At 56.0% G+C, this 23,980-nt stretch overlaps 1 protein-coding gene across 1 annotated transcript in view; it reads left to right on the plus strand.

Annotated features, from left to right (window-relative positions):
• The window catches only part of NUP210 (nucleoporin 210), a 104,422-nt gene extending 83,071 nt beyond the window's left edge, over positions 1–21,351 (plus strand). Inside the window, exons 29-40 of the mRNA XM_032842836.1 lie at positions 2,288–2,379; positions 4,566–4,740; positions 6,128–6,303; positions 8,244–8,464; positions 9,729–9,865; positions 12,469–12,586; positions 13,595–13,741; positions 15,261–15,511; positions 16,468–16,684; positions 18,451–18,546; positions 18,617–18,700; positions 19,932–21,351. Of these exons, the coding sequence (XP_032698727.1) occupies positions 2,288–2,379; positions 4,566–4,740; positions 6,128–6,303; positions 8,244–8,464; positions 9,729–9,865; positions 12,469–12,586; positions 13,595–13,741; positions 15,261–15,511; positions 16,468–16,684; positions 18,451–18,546; positions 18,617–18,700; positions 19,932–20,032 (1,815 nt within the window). The 3' untranslated portion in view covers positions 20,033–21,351. The remainder of the gene's footprint in view (positions 1–2,287; positions 2,380–4,565; positions 4,741–6,127; positions 6,304–8,243; positions 8,465–9,728; positions 9,866–12,468; positions 12,587–13,594; positions 13,742–15,260; positions 15,512–16,467; positions 16,685–18,450; positions 18,547–18,616; positions 18,701–19,931) is intronic.
• Positions 21,352–23,980: the final 2,629 nt, after the last annotated feature.

The raw sequence follows: 23,980 nt of genomic DNA on the forward strand, positions 1-23,980 counted from the left end.
CCTGATGGTTTCTCAGTCTGCAGGGGCCAGGAGTATATAAGGAGCCGTGGGAGCCCAGAGTGGAGGCTGCCCCAGGGCCAGCAGGATGGGGGTGGGTGGCCGGCAGGCCAGGTGGCAGGAGCGGTGTGTACAAAGTCCTGGAGGTCTCAAGCAGCTCGGGGTAGTCTCCCAAGTAGCAGATAATCCTATGCTTGGTGTTGGAGGCACCTCCGTGGTAGGAAGAAGCTGGAAAATTGTGAGGCATTCATTGAATTGTCTGTGTTTATTTCACAAATACTCAGCACTTAACGGAGGCAGACTTGCCTTTCTCCACCTCCCAGTGTTGTCTCCCCTGGGACGTGCTCCCATGAAGTCCGCAGGGGCTGCTGCTTGAGGACGAGCCTGCGGCCCAAGGGGGAAGGGGTCCAAGTGTCCCCTCCAGGTTGTAGTGAATGGGCGGTGGGCCCAGGAAGGCCTAGAGGGCTGTGCTGTGTGGACGGCCTGGGATGGCTCTTCTCCCTCCCGGGGCTCAGCACCCATATTTCTGTCTCTGGCCTGCCCTCCTACCTCCCTTGTCCTTCGGGGCCCTTGTAAAACTAGGAAGGGGATGAGTTGCTTCTGAAGAGCATTTTTAGCTTCAGAGGGCCCCGTTCTGCCCATCGGGGACTCAGTAACCTCTGGGTCCCCCTAAATTGTAAAGAAAAACTGCAAGTGGTCCCTAAATACCATGAAAAAAGAAACAGACTCAAGCTCCCTCATGTCTGATGCCTCTCACGGGATTAAAGACAGGGCTTTGCAGCTTCCACATTCTGTGACCTCAAGTGAGACACTTAATATCTTTGTGCCTCAGTTTCCCAAGCTGACAGCTGGAGGCTTGAGTACCTCAGAAACTTCAACATGCTGGATCTAGCCCACAGATGTATTTGCTTTGGCTCATGCAGCACTCTGAAACAATTTTTATTTGTTGCCAACATTTAAAAATAGGAAGATGTTGTCTAAAAACCCAGTAGGCAGCTTGTCCTAAAGATTCGGTGACTTGGCACACGGCAGAATCAGCAGGCGATGAGAAGCAGCCTCCCCTCAGCGGAGCCAGCCCCACCGTTCCCCCTCGTCGTCCCCCGGGTGGTGAGGCCACGGGTCCATCGCTGTTGACCCTGGTGCTCACACTGCTGCTTTCCTGACACTTGAATTAACAGGAAAGTAAGATCCCTCTCACAGCCGCCTCTCCCTCCGAAGAGGGGCAGCAAAGAACATGCATGTAAGAAAAGCAGGAGGAAACCTATTTATAAGTATGTCTCCCAGCCCATGCATGTGTCCAAGTCAGAACTGGTGCTCTATGCTGGGTACCCCCTGCCCAGTACAGGGACCCCCACCCGACATCAGAACCCCTTCTTGCTCCCAGAGACGATTTATCAGTCACCATTTAGGAAGCACTGCTCCCATTGCCACATGAGGCCCGGTGTTTGAGACAAACGTGGCAAGGATTATTGCTTTTAGACCCATTTTATAGATGAGGACGTTTGGGCTTATGTATATGATCAGAACATAGCAAGGCTGGGAGGGAAGGAAAATTGGACCCTTTAGAATCCAGCCCATCTGATGAGATCAAAAGCCAGTGGGGGAGCACAAAGCTGGACTCAGCATCCAGGCCCAGAGGCCAAGAGAGGTCCTCCCAAGGCCCCCTAGAGAAAAGGACTTGGAAGGGTGGTAGGCAGTTAGGGTGCTTGTCGGGAGGGCTCTGGAGTTCCTGTAAGAGCTGCGACCGTAGGCTGGGGAGCTGTGGCAGGCCTTGGGGCTCCTGGGAAGCGAGGATCAGATTTGATCCCATTCGCTCCGACATGACCAGGTTTCTCACCTGCCAGTCTGGTTCACTGACCCACCCGCCCCCGCACCATGTGGCTTCCAGGAGAGCACGACAAGAGGGAGGAAGATCAGGGCCGAGGGACAGCTAGGGTTTATCCCGACTTGGGCACAATGAGGATCACCTGAGACAGACCCTGAGCCCTGTAATTCTGCACACCTCCTTCCATGCCCACAAAGATCCCCCCCACCACGGGAACCTGGGGAGCAGCCTGTGCTCCCTGGCTTATGGGGTATGCACACATGAGCCTGTCCGCTTGTTCTCACCACACCCCTGGCCTCTGTTAAAAGCCTGCCCTTCCCATCCCATTCCCTGCCATCTGGCAGGTGCCCCCAATGGTGTTCCTCATCTCTGCCCCCCCACCCGGTCTCACTGCCAAGAAGGGGGGCAGGGGGCTGGATGGGACTCCAGCGCCTGCCAGGGAACCAACCTCACCCTCCGTTCTAGGTATTCGAGAAGCTGCTGCTGCTGAACCCTGAAATAGAAGCAGAACAAATACTAATGTCACCCAACTCATTTATAAAGCTTCAGACAAACAGGTACGTGACTCGGCGCTCGTTTGCAGCAGGCTGAGGAGCAGCGCTCCGCGTCTGACGACTCATTTGTCAAAGTTGTCAGGAGCCGCAGACGCTTCCAGCCAGCTGCGTCCCTCTCTGTGCGAAGTGGGTGTGGCTTCTGCAGGCCCCTTCCCTGCCCCGCCGATTGCTCCTGTGGCTCCATGTTGCTGGTCCCCATGGGCCTGTCTCTTCTTCCCTGGTGCCCAGCGAGCTTGTAATGCCCACTGCTCCAGTCCGCGACTCCAAAGGGGGAAAATGTACCACTTTGGAAGAGTTAAACTTCCAAATGCCCCTTTGTCTTCAAGACACGCTGCTTGGTGGGTAGCATTCCTGATCCAGCAGCGTGGGCATCACCAGGGCACAGGGTGAAAGGCAAGTTCTGGGCCCCACCCCAGCCCTGCACTCAGCCAGGTCCCCACTCGGGGGGGGACGCACACTGTGACTGCAGTGTAATTCCTGTCTCGCCTTTACGCGGGTGCCTTTGGTAGCCCTGACTTGCGTGTGACGGTGGTTTGCCAAGGGGGGTGCTCCAAGGACCACAGGGTACTTGCATGTTGCGTGAAACACACACATGTCTAACTACCATCTGGTGCGCCTGTGGTGGGGAAGAGGAGCATGGCACGAGAAGGGCGACAGTCAAACAAGGTATGATGGTTAAGCTGTAACCCGAAGCCGGGCCTTCTGTGCGAGGCTTTAGGGGAGACATGTCAGATAGAAATGCTTGAACTAGATCTTTTTTTTTTTAAGATTTTATTTATTTGAGAGCGAGAGAGCTCAAGCAAGAGCAGGGGGAGGGGCAGAGGGAGAAGCAGACTCCCCGCTGAGTGAGAAGCCCTACTGGGGCTCCATCCCAGGACCCCGGAATCATGACCTGAGCCGAAGGCAAACACTTAGCTGACTGAGCCCTGCAGGCACCTCTTGAGCTGGGTCTTGAAGGATGAGCAGGACCCTCTGCGGGTTCCAAGGAAGGGGCTGGTGATGGGGCAGAAAGTTGCAGCCGAGGCAATAGCACTTATTATCGTTGTCTGAGGAGGGTCTGTAGGGCTGCGTACAAAGAGCAAGGTGACAGAGGCTAGCCCTGGGGGCGAGCACATTTCCTTCTTGTCGTTTTTTGTTTTTGTTTTTTAAGATTTTACTTATTCATTTGACAGAGATCACACGTAGGCAGAGAGGCAGGCAGAGAGAGAGGAGGAAGCAGGCTCTCAGGGAGCCTGATGCGGGGCTCGATCCCAGGACCCTGAGATCATGACCTGAGCCAAAAGCAGAGGCTTTAACCCACTGAGCCACTCAGGCGCCCCTTGTCATTTCTTTATTAAACAAAACACATGGGAGAGAGTATAAAACACTGTGGTATTTGTCTTCTAACCAGTGAAGATCATTGGCAGCTTTACGAACCGTTTTCTGAGCAAGTAGCCCATTTTCACCCAGTCCCCTGCCCTTAGAAATTAGACAGGGCAAGACCATTGCTTCCCTTTCACAGTTGGGGAAACTGAGGGCTGAGAGAAGAGACACGAGGTGCCTCGAGGCACGCAGCTGTCTGCCGGGCATTGGGACTGTGCTCAGCATCTGCCCAACTCAGGGCCCTATCCACTTTCCACTGTGCCAGGCCGCCTTATGTCAATAAATGAGAAACAGTCTGCCCCAGAAACTATCCTTTTTTTTTTTTTTTAAGATTTTATTTATTTATCTGACAGAGATCACAGGTAGGCAGAGAGGCAGGCAGAGAGAGAGGGAAGCAGGCTCCCCGCCGAGCAGAGAGCCCGACACGGGGCTTGATCCCAGGACCCTGGGATCATGACCTGAGCCGAAGGCAGAGGCTCAAGCCACTGAGCCACCCAGGTGCCCCCTCCAGAAACGATCTTTACAGCAAATGTCCCATGCAAGGGATGAGAGAAGCTCAGCTGTCAGTCTTTTCTCCCAGAAGCAATGCTCTCCTTGGAACCACCTGTTTTCCATATTAGGTTTCCCGCAGGGGACCAAGGAGGTTATGCGCAGGCTGCCCATCCAGGTCCTAATGTACAGTGGGGCCAGGTTCAGGTCTTTTCTTCTCCCAGGAGCCCTCGGGAAGCCCAGATGGCTGCATCTCAAGGCAAAGACGCCGGGCCACTTCGCTGTGACCTCCTCTCCCTGCTGCGCTCTGAAAAACTGGGTCTGTTCGTTTTTCAAAGGGATGGCGCAGCATCTCTGAGCTACCGCGTCCTGGGTGGGCCGGAGAAGGTCCCCGTGGTGCACGTGGACGAGAAGGGCTTCCTGACATCCGGGTCTGTGATCGGGACGTCTACAATCGAAGTGACTGCCCAAGAGCCTTTCGGGGCCAACCAAACCATCATCTTTGCTGTAAAGGTAGGATCGTGTTCTCCTCCTGTTTCAGAGTAATGAAAACAATAGCACTGAAGGAAAAACCTGCCCCTCGCAGGTGTAAAATGGATCTATTCACCTTTGAGCTGAGAAATTGTATGGAAGAATTCACTGAAGGATAACTTGGGGGCAAATGTCCCAGAGGAAAAGCTATAGCATCTTCTGGATGTCACAGCTGAAGGTCCTTGGAGCTTACTGATCGAAATGGCCTCATTTCACAGAGGGAGAAACTGAGGCCCAGCAAGGCCTATGATCTGCCGGAACTGGCACCTCCGTGTCCCGATGGGGCCGCCGGTGCCTGATTGGTGCCCAGGAGCAGTGGCTGCTGTGCTAGATGCCCGGCGCAGAAATCATCGCATTATATCCATGGTGACATGGAGAATTCAGTAACCCATTTTACAGGCAAGGAAAGTGAGACTTATAGTGGAAGTGAGTCACTCTTGGTGACTGTGAGGCAGAGCCTAGTCCCTAATCCACATGGGCTGGGCTTGCGGTTGTGTCCCCCAGCCTTATCACAACACTTTCCATGCCCCCCTGCCATTCCGTGCTCCTTAGTGCTGGGGGCTTTCTCCTTGGGCATCCTTTGGGTGGGTCCCCCAGATTTCCCTCCTGTACCTCCTCACCACAGGCTGAATCCTGAGTGACAGACAAGACACGTGACTTCAAGTTTTGAGATTTTTGCCTGGGTCCCTGACCTGCTTCCTTAATTAGTGCCTTTTTGTTTCAAGGTGGGTGCCTTGCAGGGAACCCTCCACCCCACTTTTTGAGTAAGTGGAAGCTACTCACTGCTCATCCTACTTCAGCAAATAGGTATTGAGCACCAACTGTTTACCTATCACTGCACCCACTGAGCTTTATCCCAGAAATCAGGTCTTTCGAGGGAGTGAACGTTCTGGCCAGGATAGATTTTACTCGGAGTTAGGGGGCCAGGGTGCCGTCTCTGGAGCTCGGGTTTCCTCCTCCCCATCCTGCTTTCCCTGGAGCACCCACAGCCGCCCAGTGCCCCCAAGTTAATGCTTCCCCTGTAGTCCCCAACGGGCATTCCTTCACTTGAATGCCTGGAGAGCCAAGTTTCCCAAAGAAACCGAGCATTCAAAGCCTAGGGGATATTTTTGCAAAATGAATAACAATAATAATTTTTTCAAAGTCACGGGCTTTGGCTCTTGTAGGTTGGGTTTTCTTTTCATGAATCTGGCCCGCTGTGTGGGAAGGCAGGAATCTCATCACTAGCTCAGGACTCTCAGGAGACCAAGGCCTTTCCTTCTTCCAGGACCCCAACGTCAATCCAGTCCTCGGTCCTTCCCGAGGGTGATACCCAGCTGGGGAGGCCGGTTCCCAGAGCAGTCACTACCACATCTGCTCATGTCCTCAGGTGTCTCCTGTTTCTTACCTGAGGATCTCCATGAGCCCTGCCTTGCACACTCACAACAAGGAGGCTCTGGCAGCCCTGCCTTTAGGAATGACTGTGACCTTCACAGTCCACTTCCACGACAACTCTGGAGACATCTTCCATGCTCACAACTCTGTGCTCAGCTTTGCAACCAACAGGTAGGCTGTGGGAGACCCTCATTTCTCACGGGAAGGAGTGCCTCAGTTGGACCTGGATGGCAACTGGACAGTCTAGTGCCACTGAAAGGAGACTTCATTACCTGCGGTCACCAAGAGAAGGGGACATGCCACACTTGTAGGGCCCCAGGGGGTAGCCCTGGGCTTGCTCAGGAGGTGGGAGTGAGGGGAAAACGGGCCAGAGCCTTTATTACCATGTGGCAGGAAGCTATCGGTGATGTCCCTGGTGGGCAGGAGGTGAGACACAGGTGTCAGGGTTTGGGTTTGGGGTTGGAGGGCTTGAGGTAAGACTTCTGTATACCTGGGAAAGCCCGTTGCAGGGGACATGGAACCACGACACAGTCATGGCCAATGCATTATTAGCTCTGTGATCGGCGGATGCAAAAGTTGGTCACTCCATAAGGCCCACACCTTCCAGCACTCCGGTGCTGGTGAGGAAGGAGTGTGATGTTCACTGCCTCTGCTGTGTCTCACTGACACCTCACTATAGCCCATTTGCCGAGGCCCAGAGAGGTCAAGCCACTTGCCCTGGGTCACACAGCCAGAAAGTGGGTTTGAATACCAGGTCGCATCTGGCTCCACGGGCAAGTCATTTTGGCTATCTCTTATAGCTGTTAGCTGCAGCCCTATTTTGGAAGGTCTCAGGTGAGGTGACAGGGCGCTCTCCAGAGCAGGAAGAGAGCCGTGGCCTCCCATCTGGGCCCACTGAAACCTCTGACTGGGTCTGCTGGAGCAGTGAGTCTCAAGGCGTGGTCCCCAGACCAGCTGGGCAGGAGCACTTAGAAATGCAAGTTCCCAGGATCCAACACTTGGTGTTTTAAGGAGACCCCCAGGTGATTCTAAAGCCTCTGGTACAGACTGGCTAAAAGCAGGAGAGAGAGGCATTGGGCAGAGGAGGAAAGAGGACAGCTTGGGCAGGGGTTCTAGGGAGTACAGGGACAGAAGAGTATATGCAGGTGTGAGTGACCATTGCAAGTTGGCCTCCCCGAAGGCCTGCAACAGATGTGTTCCCTGTGGCTCATATACCCAGGGCCAAGCACTGGGGAAGTAGCATGGTAGAAGGACTGGGTTTTGGAGTTAGGCATAGTTCAAGCCCCAGCTCTACCCTTTGTGGACCCTTCCCAGGCAAGGCAGCTCATCTCTCCAGGCCTCCGTCTCCATACCTGTCATGTGGGGAACCTGCCTCATCCTCAGGGCCATCACCCAAGGCCATAGTCATGAAGGCCTCTGGCAAACCGTGGAGCTCTGTGCCCGTGGTATGAGCTGTGCCTCGGTCTGGGACCAAGGCTACCCTCGAGGAAATGGAGGCAGGTCCTCCCAGCCCCTTGGCTACCCCACAGAAGTCGTGCTGGCCCTTTTGTGGTGGGAGCCTCTCTCCTGGAGGGAAGTGATAAAGCCAGAAACCCTGCCTCTCTGGCCAGCCAGTCCAGGCCTGGTGCTGACCAAGCACGTGTCATGCACCAGCTGCTGGTCCCTGTGCTTTATAGCCACCGACCTGGTTTAGCGCTTCGTCAAGCCTAGGATGCCATGGGTTTATTCTCATCCCCATTTTAGAGGAGGCAGGGGACAAAGGTCGTGCCTCCTGAGAACCTCCCACCTTGTTGGGAAGGGACTGGCAAGCGCTTTGTAACTCCCCTTGCCCTCTGGCCTCAGCTTTCCCTTCTAGAACATGGGGACGTGCTCCAGGCCACCCCAGCTGTGGGCCAAGGGCTCCTCCCGGGACAGAGGAGAGGAGGTCAGGTTTAGCATGGCCTGCAGTGGCCCCAGATCTGCACCAGCTGCTCAGTAACCTTGAGCCAGAGGGACGTCTGGGGCCACGGTTGGCAAGAAGCTTGTCTGGGCAGGGGCCTCCATATTTCTCCCTCCGGGGTAAGGCACCTCTTCCCTAAGACTGAGCGTCCACCTCCCCCTCCTGTGCCTAGAGATGAGTTTGTGCAAATCGGGAAGGGCGCCACCAACCACACATGCGTCGTGCGCACCATCAGCGTCGGCCTAACACTGCTCAGCGTGTGGGATGCTGAGCATGTGGGCCTCAACGACTTCGTCCCGCTGCCCGTCCAGCAGGCCATCTCCCCGGAGTTGTCTGCAGCACTTGTGGTGGGAGACGTGCTCTGTCTGGCCACAGTCCTGGTCAGCCTGGCAGGTAAGAAAGATGGATACGGGCCGGGGACTCCTTCTGAATCCAGGCAGCCCCAAAGATGGGAGTGGGCTCCCTTGGTGCGGGTAAGACGAGCAGAGCTCGGAGGAGGTCCAAGAGCAGGCATCAGAGCCCTACAGGCAGAATCCAGTGTGCTGCTCTTTTTGCAAACAGGATGGCATTAGAACTCCGCCATCCCTCTTCATTCACGTGCTGTTGGTGGCTGTGTTTCCCCTACAATGGCCGGGCCGAGCAGTGGCATCAAAGACCTCCAGGCCCCCACAGCCTGACACACATACCATCTGGCTCTTTACAGAACAAGCTTGCCAGCCCCTGCGCTCGCGTAGCACTGCCTGGTAGAAGTTTCTGCCACTGTGGAGACATCCCATATCCGCTAAGGCGGGGGTGCCCTCCCAATCCAGCCCTCAAAATGCACCCAAGGAACTACCTATTTCATATGAAGGCACTTGTGCCTAGTGGTTACAGGGCTGGACAGAGCACATCCAAAAGGAAATGTAAGCAAGGAATAGCTACTGGGCCTGTTCCGTGATTTCCAGATTTCAGCTGCTCCCACGTCACCTGTGTTGTACGTCCGTGACCTACATCATTTGATTTTTTTTTCTTCCAAAGTTTCAAATTGACTCCCTATTTTTTCTTTATCTAATTCATTTTAAAAGGATGTTAAACACTGCTCTTAAAGAAAAACAAATCTAATTTGCCAGAAATAGAATGTGGTTGTTATTTTATGGTCTATGTTCTGTAACGTGACTGGCTTTTAACTAAGAAATGTTGTCTAGCACCCGCTCTCAAGCCTGACACCGGCTTTGTTTGCTAAAAAACATTGGATAAACACTTGGGGGTGGGCAGGGGTGGTCCTGTGGAGAGGCCAGCTCCCAGGTCATCCCAGGACAAGGGAATGATCAGGAGATTACAAGCAGGGAGGCACTGGAGAGAAAGGAGGGCGGGAGGTTCACTCTGGGCAGGGGTTGCAGCTGTGCAGAGAGCAGGTGCCCTAGGCCTGCAGCTAGCCCCAGGTGGCTACAGCCAGGAGCCTGGGGTGGGGGTGGGGGGAGTGGGCCCCAGCCAGGGTGCCAAGGCCAGTGGGATGGATGGCTTCTACCCTGAGGTTGACGAGTTGAGCCCCCGGGGCAGCAATGTGGAGCACGGGGCTGGGCGGGGCTGGAGGCTGATGCGGTCACCTGGGGGACAGAGTTTGGCCATGGTATTGGCTGTGGTAATGGTGAGTGACAGCCAGCACTTCCTCTCCCAGGCCTCTCTGGAACCTGGAGCTCCTCAGCCAGCAACGTCCTCCACATCGACCCGAGGACAGGTGTGGCGGTGGCCCGAGAGGCAGGATCTGTGACCATTTACTACGAGGTTGCTGGGCACCTGAGGACCTACAAGGAGGTGGGACTTCGGGGTCACACGTGGCTGACCCTCTCGGGGTGAAACCCTTAGCTTTCTCTACTGAATGACTCCCTTTTCTTGAGCAAAGAAGCAGTAGCATCTTGCAGTCAGAATCCAGAGTCATGAGTCTGGGTTCCGCTGCCCCCTGCCTCTGGGATGGAACAAGCTCCCTTTTTGGCACACCCCCCCCCCATTCCCCGGCTCCCACACACTCTGGTGGACTGGCAGGAAGGTCCCCCATGGGCATCCCCCCGGGAGTCCTGGGATGGGTGCGCCAGTGTGGTGATTTGGCGTCACTGACGAAGTTAAGCCTCCCCTGCAAGCCACCCCTTGAGTCTTTCTGGAGGCGAACAAAACCGTTCTCTCCTCTGTTTATCTCCAGCCGAGAATGAATCAATGAGCCACGTGGGGCTGCGTTCCAAATGTGTCTCATTTTAGAGCCAGCGTGCACGTGATCGAATCCAGCAGTTTAACCTAATAGCTCGCACATTTACTGCTGGTGCCGTGCAGTGGGGAGCCGATCCCAGATAGGAGCACCTGGTGACTGACGAAGCTGTGTTCTCCCAGGAGGAGCCACCGAGTGGGCAGGGGCTGGGCGGCGTTGGCTGGGGGAGGGAGGGGGTGGCTGGATGAGAGAACATGGCTAGGCAAAGTTGTACCCGGCTCCAGAGCCCAGCCCTGATGGCAGCGGGAATCTACCTAGGCGATTGGGGGCGGGGGGTGGAGGCTGGCATGGCCATCATGATGCCCCCTGGGTTCCAGGAAGTTCTGTGGAGTGGTTAAGCATGTGAGCCTGAGGGCCAGGCTGCCTGGGTTTGCATCCCAGCTGGGCCACTGAGAGGCTGTGTGGCATCAGGTAAGTTATTTCACCTCTCTGTGCCTTGATTTTCCTGTCTATGAAATGGACAGAAGAGTGTTGTAAGGATTAAAGGCACTCGCATGTGTGAACCGCTTGGAATGGTACTCAGCAAACCTTCAGCAGGTATTAGCTGCACTGTTACTACTTTACAGCAAAGAGACAAAAGCTTATACCAAACCTAGGAGGGCTTCATCAGGGATTTTGTTTGTTTGTTTGTTTTTTACAGTAGAGAGTGATATAGATCAGAGGTAAGGTTTGGAACGGGTCCCAGTGCCTGGCAAAGTCTAAGAGCCCAAGAGAGGGAGAGGAGCTGCAGGGAAACCAGGCAGGGGGCTGGGGATGGGACTGGCACCATTGGGTGGACAGAAACTAAGAGTGGGTTTGGGGGAGACTGAGCAGGGAGAGTCATTAGAGATCGATGACCATTTGGAAGTAGGGATTGAGGGAGAAAGAGGCTTTGGGGATCCGGGGTCTGCCTTGGGTGACAAGGTGGATGTTGGTCCTTTACGTGACTGCGGTGGCAGTTGGGTAGGGGTGCAGAAGGAGGGGCCGGCGTGGGTGGAAGATGAGTGAGTTGAGAAATGGCCAGCCTAAGGTGGTTACAGCTCCTCTGTGTGGGGCTGGTGGTAAGGCAGCAGGTGTTCCTGGAGTTCCAGAGCAGGGAGCAGGAGAGGGGTTGGGGGGCTAAGGACAGGGATGGTTCTGGAAGACCTGAGAATGTACGGGACTGTGCAGAACATACTAGAGCAGGAGGGGAGAGGGGCAAGGCCTTGGTTCCCCTCTGCAAGGTGTGGAGGAGGAGGAAGAAGAAGTGGGGAGAAGATGATAGCCTGGTGTTCAGGAGGAGTCCAGAAGAAGATGGGAAGACCTAGGGCCAGGGTGCAGGTGCCTACCAGTGAGTCTGAAGGCCCTGGGCCAGCCCATAGGCCTGCCTATGCTTCTGCATCAGCCTTGCCCTGGTAGCTGTGTGGGCTCTGGGGAGGAGTGAGACCGCATCCCTGCTCTTAGGGAGATCACATTCTGGTAGAAATCAGATCTGTGGGAGGCAGGAAGTGCTGAGTGCCTGCCCAGAGGTGGGTAGACAGGCTTCCAGCTAGAGGCGGTGACTCGAGCTGGGCCTACAAGGACCAACAGGGTCAGTCTCTGCAGGGAGGGTGGAAGCTTAAGGTAGGCGCACAGCTGGGGCAGGGGATGGGGGAGGTCTGGGTGTGGCCAGTGCAGGATGAGCAAAGGGGATGGGTAGGAAAAAATCTGGGAAGACTTCAGTCTGGCCTGGGGGCGGGGGGTGTCAGTCCTTACCCAGGGTATGTGGGTTGCATTTTTATCCAGGTGATTTATGTTGAATAAATGACAGTAAAGTAAAACAGTGCCTTCTCTCTTCACCGAAAGCCTAATTAACCAAACTGATGAACAGAGAAGTGATCGCAACTGCCCCAGGAGCCAAATTCTGTAGCCCACCCCAAACCATTGAACAAATTCAGGCCCGCAGTTCAGCTGGGGCTCTGCTGTTCTGGAAAAACAGTCAGCTCAGAGAGAGGGCAAGGCTGCAGAGTCTAACTGCCCCAGGGTCTAACCCCAGCTCCACCACCTCTGGGCAAGTATCTCGAATGCTGAGCCTCAGTCTTGTCCCCTGTGCAGTGGGTTGTGCCTCATCACAGGCAGCAGGGTGAGGTCACGAAATTGCCCAGCCACCAGGCCCACACGTGGTCGGTGCTCAGTGCAGTTGCCTCGGCTCCCTCCCCAGATAGCGATTGGCGTCCCTCAAAGGATCGTGGCCCGTTCCGTCCGCCCAGGCCAGACCAGCTTCCAGGAGGCCTCCAAGGTGACCGTCACCGTGGGAGACAGAAGCTCTAATCTGAGAGGTAGAGAGTGAGGGGCTTGCTTGGTCCGGAGAGGGGCCCTGCCGGGCTCAGGGGCTCTGCTGCCATTTTGTCTGCTTTTCCCACTCAAACTCACGCCAGAGCTGCATTTAAACTCCTCCTGGCCTGTTGCTTCCAGCTTTTTAGAAATCAAGTCGTCCCCAAGCAGAGACAATGAAGAGACTTTCCTAAAAGATCCCGGTGCCCAGAAATAGCCTGTGTCTGAGCCAGAAATGCCCCTTCGGCCCTGGGTCACCTGAGGAAAGAAAGCCACACTTTACCCGCATGAATCCCAGAAAGTAATGACTTAGCAGAGATCTCACGGCTGATTTTTGTAATTAGCTCTTCCAAGACGTGCATGGAAAATTCGACCCAGTCCCCTGCCCATGACAGCCCTGGACAGCAGCTGTCAGGAATAAATACATCAATACGGACCGGTTTTTTGTTTGTTTTTGGTTCGTTTTCTTTTTTTTTTTTTTTTAACCACTTAACTGGTGGAATTAAATATGGCTGTCCTCATTCTGACTGAGGAGACACCTTTACTGTATCCACTCACCTCTGTTTTCCTACCTCAGTGTGCGGGGACAGCACCATGCAGTCGCTGAAATGATCCTCAGCGTATTCATGGGGAACTCTTGCCCTCCTGACGTCCAGAAATAAATTGCCCATTTTTCCCCACTGACAGGGACAGACGATGCACGTTAGTGGGCCTGACCCATCCAGCCGGGCCGTTGGATACAGCCTCTAGCACAAATGCTCGAATTCGGATCTGGACTTGCCCCAATTCCGAATGGCCCTCCTCCTCCCTAGAATTATCCTCGGGTTTTGTAACCTCCAGCAGCATCGTGAAGCTGGGGGCAGCCCCGGGGCACCCCGCAAGTGTCAGTTCGCCACCCCTCTGGCCTGTGTGTGCAGCCTGCTCTCGCTTCCTCATTTTGGGGCACCGCGGGCAGGTGCACAGGCCCCGGGCGGGCCTGGCCCACACCCTCCTCACCCACTTCCCATCTCCAGGGGAGTGCTCCCCAGCCCAGATGGAAGTCATCAAGACGCTGCGTCCGGAATCCCTCATTAGCTGCCAGGTTCAGTTCAAGCAAGACGTCTTCGATTTCCCCGCACGCGACGTCTTCACAGTGGAGCCGGGATTTGACGCAGCTCTGGGTGAGTTGGCAAGGGTTCGAATGGGTGTGTTTGGCCCACCATTCCTCTGTGCAGAGGGGCCCTGTCTGTCAGGAGCCCAGCCTGGGGACTGAGGCCACCCTCTGGACACGGGTCCCTTGCGGCCACCAGGAGTGCTTGGCAGGCCCATGCTGGGTGACAGCCGCTCTCCGCAGCCCCCTCCATGTGGCAGGAAGGACACACTTCCGAGCTGGAAAAGCTGGGCTCGAGGCCCAGAGCCGTTGGGTGTCAAGGCTCTGCAAACTGGGCAGGATGGTGCCTTGCCCGCTCTGGTGACAGGGCTGAGCAGTGCAAACGAGCAATGGCTAGAAGGGTCCTGGGTAACGAGTTTGGGCCACATGGTGTGTCAGAACATCACTGTTCCATGGCCTGTGGAGCTGAAGGCTGGTGCCCTGTGGTTGGAGCAGCCGCCTGGGCCCCTGGCATCCTGGCCAATTGATGCTGTCACCAATGCACCCTAAGAAAAGGGGTGCCCTTCTGGGGCACTTCAAGGGTTCAGTAGGATAGTGCCTGTGACCTGCTTAGCATGGGCCAGCACACACTCCTATCGAGTCTCTGATGGTCACTGCCAGCATCAGTATGATAATGATTGTTGATGAGCGTTTGGCTCATTTTTCAGTTCCTTCCAAGAACATGCAGCCCAGTCTTAATTAGCAGGAGTCAGCCACAGCACCGTGCCAGGCCCTAAGCCCAGCCTGCAGCTCCCTGTGGCTCGGGTTAGTACCCAGGCCACTGCCTAAGACGCTAGAGGTATGTCCTCAGGGCACATCGTGTGTGGGGCCCAAGCGTACAGAGTGGGCACCCGGGGGTCCCATATCCTCTTTACTCGCGAATGTGGCCCCATGAGGGGCGAAATGTCATTCCCACCTGACCGAGGGAAAGCATGCCAGCAAGAAGGCCGACTCACCCACCGAGGGGCACTTGGCCGGCACGGGCATGGAAGTGACTCCCAACACAGGCACCCAGGTTCTAAGCTGCAGGGAGGGAGGTTCTAAGCTCTAGGGCCCCTCTTGGCAGTATCCATTTAATTCGTTTGTCCACTCAGGGCAGGCACGGAGGATTCAGCAGGTACCAAAATAGTCCCGATCCATGTCCTCCAAGAACTTCCTGTCTCTGTACTGGGAGTCAGCCCCAGCCGGCCTGTAAGCCCAGCATCGGGTCAGGGTAACTGTTGATCATTGACTCACAGTCCCTCTGAGCCAGGATGGCTGGGCCCTGAGATGCAGCACTGGCCCACGCCTTCCCACCCCAGGGAACGTCAGGGCAATGAGGATCTGGTGAACCAGAGCATTCTGGGAAGGAGTGCCGGTCCCAGAGTGCTGGTCCCAGAGAGGGTGTCCAAGCCACCAGGGGTATGTCCCTGGAGGGTCCCAGAAGAGGGGATGCCTCAGGTGGGCTCTGAAGGGGGTTAGGAGTTGTCCAGTTAGAGAAGCCAGTAGAAAGCGTAGCATCAGGACATGGGCAGGAGAGGCGACCATGGGGAACATCCTCATCTCCACAGGCCATTACCTCTGCTCGGTCACGATGCACAGGCTGACAGACAAGCAGCTGAAACATCTCAGCATGAAAAAGACGGCACTGCTGGTCACCGCCTCCATCCCAGGCAGCCATGCCCCCAGAGAGCATGTGGGCGCCGAGGTGCCCTTCAGCCCAGGGCTGTACACTGACCAGGCTGAAATCCTTTTGAGCAACCACTACACCAGCTCCGAGGTCAAGGTCTTTGGTGCCATGGAGATTCTCGAGAACCTGGAGGTGAGTGGCATCCACACGTGAGCCAGGGGCCTTGGAGATGACTGGAAAGCAGGGAGGCCAGGGGGAATGTGGAGGCCTGGACTACCTCTCTTTAAAATGAGAAATTTAAAAGAAAATGTGAATACACCATATCCTTTTCTTTCTTCCCATGCCACTACCGTTATCTATGAATTACTGTGATTTTTGCAAGTCTTCCCAACCAGGAGTTAAGTACGTGGAGCCAGTACTTAGCATAGGGCTTCCCGGGCACATAGTACATGCTCAGTGAACGTTTGGTATGCTCAGTGAATGAAGTCAGTGCAGGACTGCACACTGACATGGGGCAGGAGGGAAAACCTCTAATCCCTGACCTGTCACTGACACCTGCACAGCTGGGGACAAGTCCCTTGCTCTGGGCCTCAGTTTCCCATCTGCTGAGTGCTGAACGAATGGTGTCCTGTGTCCTGCCCTGTAGCACGCTGGGACATCTGGGGTGACAGGCCCAAGGGCTTTTGTCTCCTCTGTTTACCTCAGCCCTTGTCTTGCTGCAGCGAATGTGGCTGAACATTCTTGGAGAGAGACAGGGATGAATTCGTTGCTGATGACAGAGGGTCTGCCAGGCCTTGGGGTTGAGCTGCTGGTGATCAGCCAGGAATAGAGCTCCAGGCTATTCCCTTGGAAAGTTGGCATTTGGTGATAGTTCATGTTAGTTTAACATTTTTTAAAAGAGCCCTTGATTAGAATTCAATGGTATTGATTTGTCCTTTCCTTAAAAACACTCTGAGTATAGACACCGTGCTCCTGCCCTGACTCGCAGATTTCCTGCTGTCCATTAAAAGCACCCAGACATCATCACCTGCCTAGGAAGGGGGCCTGGGGAGGGGTCTCCACTCCTCCACCCTTGGGCCCAGGAGGGAAGCGCAGGATTTCAGGCAGAAGTGAGGCATGCTCCTCTCCAGCCCTAATGTCTCTCCCAGGTGAAATCGGGGTCCCCAGCCGTGCTGGCCTTTGAGAAGGAGAAGTCTTTGGGGCTCCCCAGCTTCATCACCTACACCGTCGGCGTCTCGGATCCCACAGCCGGCAGCCAGGGGCCTCTGTCCACCGCCCTGACCTTCTCCAGCCCCATGACTAACCAAGCCATCACCATTCCGGTCACCGTGGCCTTTGTGATGGATCGCCGAGGGCCTGGTCCTCGTGAGCCATGGGACGGGACACAGCTGGGATGGACCTGGGTGGGGAGGGCTGGGCCACATGGTCTTAGCTGTTTGCAGCAACTTGGGGGCATCGATAACAGGACGACTCAGAAATGCAGAATGTCCTGCGAAGCGAATATGGCTCATTTGAGCAGCCACACGTGCTTTGCTTCCCCGTCTGCTCTCAACATGGCAGTTAGAGGGATCCTGTTGAAAAGTGACTAGACCATGCCCCTCCAGTGCTCAACACTCTGCTATAGCTCCCACCTCCCTCAGGAGGTAAAGCCCAAGTGTCTCCAGGATCTTGGAAAGTCTCACATAATCCACCTTCCCCACCCATTTGTGAGCACCTTGCTCCAGCCACGCTGGCCTCCCTCCTGTTTGGGGCACATGTGCCCCCAGCTGAGTCCCTGGCATTCACTGTTCCCTCTGCCTGGGGTGCCTTTCCCCCAGATAGCCCCTTAGCCAACACCCCCGCCTGCATCCAGCCAACCTTCCCTCAAACTTTCTCTGCTCATATAGTAGGAAACTTTGAACCTTACTTCTACTTGAGCCTTTTTCCATCTCCCATGGCACTATTCTCAACTGTCAGCCTATGGAATAATTAATACAATTAATGATTAATTAATTAATCATTAATGATTAATTAATACAATTATGATTGCCACCAGTCTTCCCCCACTAGAAGCTAAGCACTGTATGTGGGGACGGCACCTAGAAGAGGGCCTAACTAACATACCATAGGTGCTCAGTAATGGGCGATTCATTGATTCTGTAGACATTATTAGCACCTGCTACATGCCAGGCCCTGTGCTGGGCAGAGGCCTGAGAAGCCCCCCACCCCAAATAGGGCATGGATTATAAACACAGCAAGAAAGGAATGGAGGCACATGGAGGGGGTAATTTTACCTCTGCTGGCTTGAGGGTACCATTCAAAGGGGCTGCTTCCACCAGGTCCAGGAGGAGTAGCTGGGGGAGGGCAATGCAGTCAGTAAGACCCTGGGGTGATATGCAGGATAAGAGGCCGGGCCACGAGGAGCCTTGAATGCCAGGTCAGGGGCTCAGGCCTTTTCTTGAGAGCAAGAAAGTGCCCTGGTCAGTTCTGGCTGGGAGCAGACTGTAGGGATGGGACCAAGGTCAAGGGCACTTGAAGAGGCAAACACCTCCTTACTGCCAAGCAGGGATGTGTCCTGACACAGGACAGCCCAGTGAGGGAGAGGAGGGTGCAGGATGAGGTAGAGGGAGACGGAAGAGGAGGCCACAGTCTGGACCACCCCGAGGCAGGGCCCCAGAGGTGTGATGGCTTTGGAGCAGATGATACTGGCATCCCTTGTTGCATGGGCCTCAGTTCTGAGAACGGCAGTAGACCTGTCCAGCACCTTTGCCCAACACTGACGGGCATTGTCATGAGCAATGCAGCTCATGGCTTGACACTTTGAACACTGCCTTGCCTTTCCAGGCAACACAGCTGCCTCCTGGGCATCTCCCCCCCCCCCCCACCAACTCCCCCCACACACGTCTGTTCTTCCTTGGAATGGGTATGGACGCTGAGCCCACCTCCAAGGAAGTGGGGCCTCAGATGGAACTGGGTCAGTTCCAGTGACCCAGAATGGTCTAGAACGGAGCACTGGGGTGACTGCCCTACAGGACCGGACACTGGTCCCCCACCCCAGGCCTTGGGCAGGCCACCTCACCCTCTGGCTGGGCACACAGACACAAGGCAAGTCCATGTGTTGGTTTGGTGACTTGTCTTTCCATCGATCGCAGACGGCGCCAGCCTCTTCCAGCACTTCCTGGACTCCTACCAAGTGATGTTCTTCACACTTTTTGCCCTGCTGGCTGGGACTGCTGTCATGATCATAGGTGAGGTGGGCTGCACTGCGTGCCCTGGGTTGCTCCCCTGCCCACTCTAACCAGCCACATGGTCTTGCAGCCTACCACACCGTCTGCGTGCCCCGGGAGCTCAACGCACCTCCGGCCCTCTCCCCTGGAGCCAGCCCTCGCCACAGTCCCCACTGTGAGTACCCCCCCACCGGCAGATGCAGCCAGGCAGGGCTGGGGCTAAGAAGAAGGGGTCCTGAGGGAGGAAATGGGGATCAGAGCCCTGAACCCCAAGTCTCAGAAGCTCTGGTCCTGGGCAAGAGGGGCAGCTGAGGTATGAGGCCCAGAAGGCAAATCGGGGAGCTGGGGAGGGGTAACGGTACACTGGTCCTGGGCGAGGAGAGCTTTCCCCAGGCAGAACCGTACAGGGTGGCCAGGTGGCGGGCTGGTGGCAGGGAGCTGTCTGTGGGTGTGCTCCCTGGGACTGGCTCCCCGTGCCAGGGCTGCCACAGAGGGCCGCAGAGGGTTGGGCTGGCTGACTCAGAAGTGCGGGTTCAGACAGTCCCAGTGATAGATCTCCCAGAGGGAGAGGAATCACGAGGACCATTCCTCTTTATAGTCCATTTGTCCCTGGTGACCCTGTATAGCTCCAGGGGATACTTCTGTCTGTGAGAAGTGCAATGTCTGACCACGACGGTGCGTGGCAGCCCTTACATCTTCTGTGTTCCGTTGGAGGGTTCTTTCCCCTGAACAGGTGTCTGCTGAGCCCAAGAGGGCATGGCCAGGCTTCAAAGAATCTGAATTTTTGGAAGATAAGAGTTTCGTGTATAGATGCATTTTCCTGGGTGACAAGATCCCGCATGCACCCTGGACCCCTAGCACCATAGCCTTCCACAAATATCCCCCAGCCAGCCTCGCAGCGGGCACTCACCTTTTCTAACCCCGTCTCCCAGTGCACCCCTCCCTCAGTGTCTTGGGGCCACTGTGGAGTTTTGGCTTTATTTCTGGAATACTCCAGACTTTTCTGCTCACATGGGAGCCTTTGTTCATGCAGCTTTCTCAAGGAGCTCTTCCTGCCGGGATAGCCAGGCCCTCCTCCCAGCATGCCCTGTGGGCTCACAGATGCTTCCATGTGGTCCTGAGACCCGCTGCTTGCTCTCTCCCACAGGTCTGCTGTAGGGGAGCGGGGGGTCAGGCTTCCGCTCTAGGTCTCCCTGCATGTCCGGCCATCACTACCATCCTTGGGTGACATCACGCCACTGACCCAGGGCTGCCTGGGGGACTGGTCGCTAGGGGAACGAGGTGGCCGAGGTGGGCTGCCGACACTTCTTCCCAGGGGCTGTTCTGGCACGGCCACCGAGGAATCCCCGGGGAAGGCCAAGCTCTCCTATTTGCTCTGTTCCTCACTTCGTCTCTCTCCCCCCTAGATTTTGCCGCCTCGTCGCCGACGCCTTTCAACGCACTGCCTCCCAGCCGCAGAGCCAGCCCGCCCTCAAGGCTGTGGAGCCCCGCATACACCTCCCACTAGTCAGCGGGCCGGCCCTGCGTCCCCACAGTGGGGACACCCCCACTCGGCCCAGCCTGGAGTGCCAGGCCTCCCCGCTGCCTGTCCTGGCCTGTAGCTCAGGCCGTGCCCGCTAGCTGCTGCTGACATGTAGGAGTCCCAGGTGGCTTGGATTTGGTTTTGTTCTTCGCCTTCGCGAACACGCTGGCTCATCCTTCATGCCTGGTTGTCTGGGGTTTCTGGGCAGGCAACGTGCAGTCCTGCTTCTCTTTTCCCTCCAGCCTCTAGAACCCCCTTCTTCTCAAGACTTTAAACAGGCAGAAGCTCCATTTCCTAGGAGGGGTTGGTACTGCAGTGGCCTCAGGGATTTTTGTGGGGTTTCCCCCCTGCCGTGAAAACTTTACCCTTAGTCTGGCTCCTGCTAGGAGATGAGGAGAGAGAACAGACATGAGTGTCAGATGCGGGGCCTGTGACCACACAGAAGCCTCAGGAACGCAGCAACAGGGACCCCGTGCTGGCTCAGCCTCCCCGGGGGACACTACGGGCCATGGGAGCTGTGAGCCGGCTGCTCTCTGCCCCTCTGTGGACCACTGTGAATTGAAGGCAGCCTTTGTGTTTCTGTTTCCTAAGCGTGGAAAAGTCTCCTGGGACGTGGCCGCAGCCCCATTGGGCTATCTGGTGGGGTCTGATTCCTTCTCTCTCTCACCGCTTCTCTGTGGAATCGTAGTTAGGAAAAGGTCCTTGAGCCAGAGACTGTGATCTTTCCTTCCATGTGTTCTTCCGGAGAAGCCACTGTGTTCTGCCCAAGCACAAAGACCCAGTGTTACCTGTTCCTCCTTCCGCATCTCAGCAGACCTGAGCCTCTGGCCCGCCCAGTGCAGGCCCCGGTCTCCCCCGTGGCATTCCCCCAGCAAGCCACGGAGCCCGGCCTGGCCAGTGAGGGCAGTGGGCCTGCTCTCCAGGAAGGGGCTGGGAAGGAGAAGACAATGAAGAAAAGGCCCTCTTCCTTCCCAGTCTATTGTTCATTCAGCACTGGAGACCTCCAGACCGTGGCCCCTCTGCCTGTGGCCAAGAGCTGGGCCACTCTCAGGATGAACTTGAGACACCCCCCGCCCCTGAGCCAGGTACGCGTGGCTGCTGCGTGGGGAGTCGTCTACTTTGACTCTGAGCCACAAGTGAATCCGCTGCAGGCCTCTAGGGCTGGGCCATGCGATTTATTTTTGTAAAGCTGGAGACAGGAAGAATTGTGCCTTGCATATTACTTGAGCTCAAACTGACAACTTGGATGTAAATAGGCGCATTTCTACTTGGTTTATTTAATAAAGCTCTCTCTAATTTCGTAAGAAGGGCGTGCTCGTTGCCAGAATTGCCGACGTCCTGCCTGGAAGGGACCAGGCTCTGGTGACTTTGCTTCGGGTTACATGGGTTTGGGGAGCAGATCTGTTCTGCTCCCCTCTATGCCACATTCCCCCTTCTTCCTCCCGCGCTGTGTTCCCATGGCTGCCAGCCTGGGGTCCCCATAGGTGTCCGAGGACATGGCAGCCCTGCCCACATGTCACCAGGTGTCACCACGGCCTCCCCACCCCATCTCCCTCTCTCCCTCGGCACGTCTCACTCTGTAGCTGTTCCTTCCTCCTGTCCCCCTGGTTTCCACCCCCACTCTCCTCAGAAGCTGACCTCCCTGGGATCACCATCCCCTTGCCTACTGGTCCCCAGCCCCTCACCCTCTGCCTGTCCAGGTACTTGCTCCTCTTGGGGGTGGTCCTCAACCGGCCCGCCACAGGCTCGCCGTGAGAGCCCAAGGCAGTTTCTGCTGTCCTGTGTCATGGAGCAGATGCCTAAAGAGACCAGGGGGCCGCCCAAGGTGGCAGGCTACCCGGAGTTTCCTCTGGCAGAGGCCACCTGTCCCCCACGTCACCCTCCTTCTTCCTTAGGACCCACACCACCAACTCGGAGCTGGGTGGAAAGTGGCCACAACACACTTCAGGCCCCACAGCCCTTTGGCTGCTGGAAGTCAACACACAACTCTGCTGTGGGGACAGAACATGGGAGCGGTGTCCCGTGCAGTTCGTGAAACGGACTAAACGGCGAGTGGTGTCCCCAACACAACGTCGTCCCTCCCCTGGCTGAGCAGACCAGGTAAGGGCCACCAGAATGGCTAAGTCCTTGTCTGTGGAGCCTGTGCCCGGACCCAGGACGGCCTCCCTCAACAGGAGAGGACACTCCCAGCAGCCTTCAAGATCAAGCGGGTCTTCTGCCACGGCCAAACCTCATCCCTGTGGATTCAGTGGCATCGCCCAAAAGCAAGCCCAGCGGCCCAGCTCTGTGACCCTCCTGCAGGCCACAACCCCACATCTAGCCGCTGCCTCTCCAGAGCCCTGCCCCAACCACCGCTGACACACTTGCTTCTGCACGACAGGGCACTCCTGCAGTCCCTTGTCACCCATACCTTACATCTGGCCAGTCTCTAAGTTCTCATGAATCTGCCCTCCCCGTGGCCCTCTTCTTGGCCCAGGGGGCCTCCCCCAGCATGAGATCCCAGGCTGCTCACAGATTCGACCATCTCCCCCTCCGGCTTACATGCTGCAACAGCCCAGCCTGCCCTTGGGGTGGACGCTGACCCTTGGGACACACCCAGCAAACTGCAGTTTCCAGACAGGCTCTGCACCTTCACCTCTGCTCTTTTCCCTCAGGGAGAAGCTGCCCCCAGGCCCTGGGCCTTTGATACGAGCCAAGGCTGGGCTAGGTCCTATACCCGCCTGTTCTCACCTATGTGGTCCCTTCCCCACCCTGGGCTTCAGTTTCCTCTGCAAAGTGGGCATAGCAGCGGCTTCAGAGTTATGGTAAAAATCAGCAAGAGACCGTGTGCGAGGCCTTCTTTTGGGGCAGTGGGTTGGTGACAAGGGGTGCCCTCTCTCCCAGAGAAGATGGCTGATCGACTCTTAGAGGGGATGGTGGGGGCAGGAGAAGCTGAGGGAGAGGCCCCAGCTCCCTGCAGACAACTCTGTGCAGCAGACCTGGACTGAGGGCCCCGGGCAATGGGGGTGACTGGGCGCACAAGTGCTTGGGGGACAAGGGGCACTTTTAGGATATGTAAGCCCATGTCTTGGCCTGCCTGCACTGAGAAGCTGAGTGCAGAAGCTAAAAAGCTAACAGCGCCATCAGTGCCCTGGGCCTGGTTTCCCTGATTGGGAAATGAGGAGGACACTGTCCTCAGAGGCTTCTATGAGGACAAAATGAGCCAATAGCAGGTGCTGTGTCCACATACGCTGCTATCACTGTTGTTGGGGAAAGCTGGCACGGGGCCCACGAGGAATCCAGATGGAGACAGTGTTGGTTTGCAGAATGGTGCAATAGACAGCAGGTGAACAGGAGGGAGGGTGCACTCCAAACCCCCTTGGACCTCTGCTGTCATTCCCTGTACTATGTTGGCATTGTCTGACCCCACTATCCCCTCCCAGCTGGGACCTCCTTGAGGCTGGTCCTACTATGGCCCCAGGACCTGGCACATACGAAGACCTAGAAAGCATTCAACCAATGTCCTATGTTCAGCACAGGGCCTGCCTGGCATTCAGCATTCAATCCAAGTGTCAGTATCGCTTTCAAGGAGGCCCCCTCATGGACACAAGATGGCTGCCAAGATCCAGGCATCACATCACATCCAGACAGGACAGCATTCACAAGAAAAGGAGACGCAAAGAGACAAGCTCTCCTTATCTCCTTCTAAGGACTAAAGATATTTTTCCTGGAAGCCTCCTCAGCAGAGAGCTCCCTTCCTATCTGTAGCTGGTGTTGGCTCTCATGGCCATTCCACTCCCATGGCTAGCGAGGACAATGGGATGATCACCTCCATGTATGGTGATCTTTTAGGGTTGACTGAATATCAGCATATCAACCCCCTCGACTTCTTTCAGATCAAAATAGGTCTCTGCATCTGCGCCGTTGGTTTCCTCTCAGATGATGGTATTTTCT

Source organism: Lontra canadensis, unplaced genomic scaffold (genome assembly GCF_010015895.1).
Source record: "Lontra canadensis isolate GAN:19392208 unplaced genomic scaffold, GSC_riverotter_1.0 scaffold133, whole genome shotgun sequence".
Classification (NCBI taxonomy): Eukaryota; Metazoa; Chordata; class Mammalia; order Carnivora; family Mustelidae; genus Lontra; species Lontra canadensis.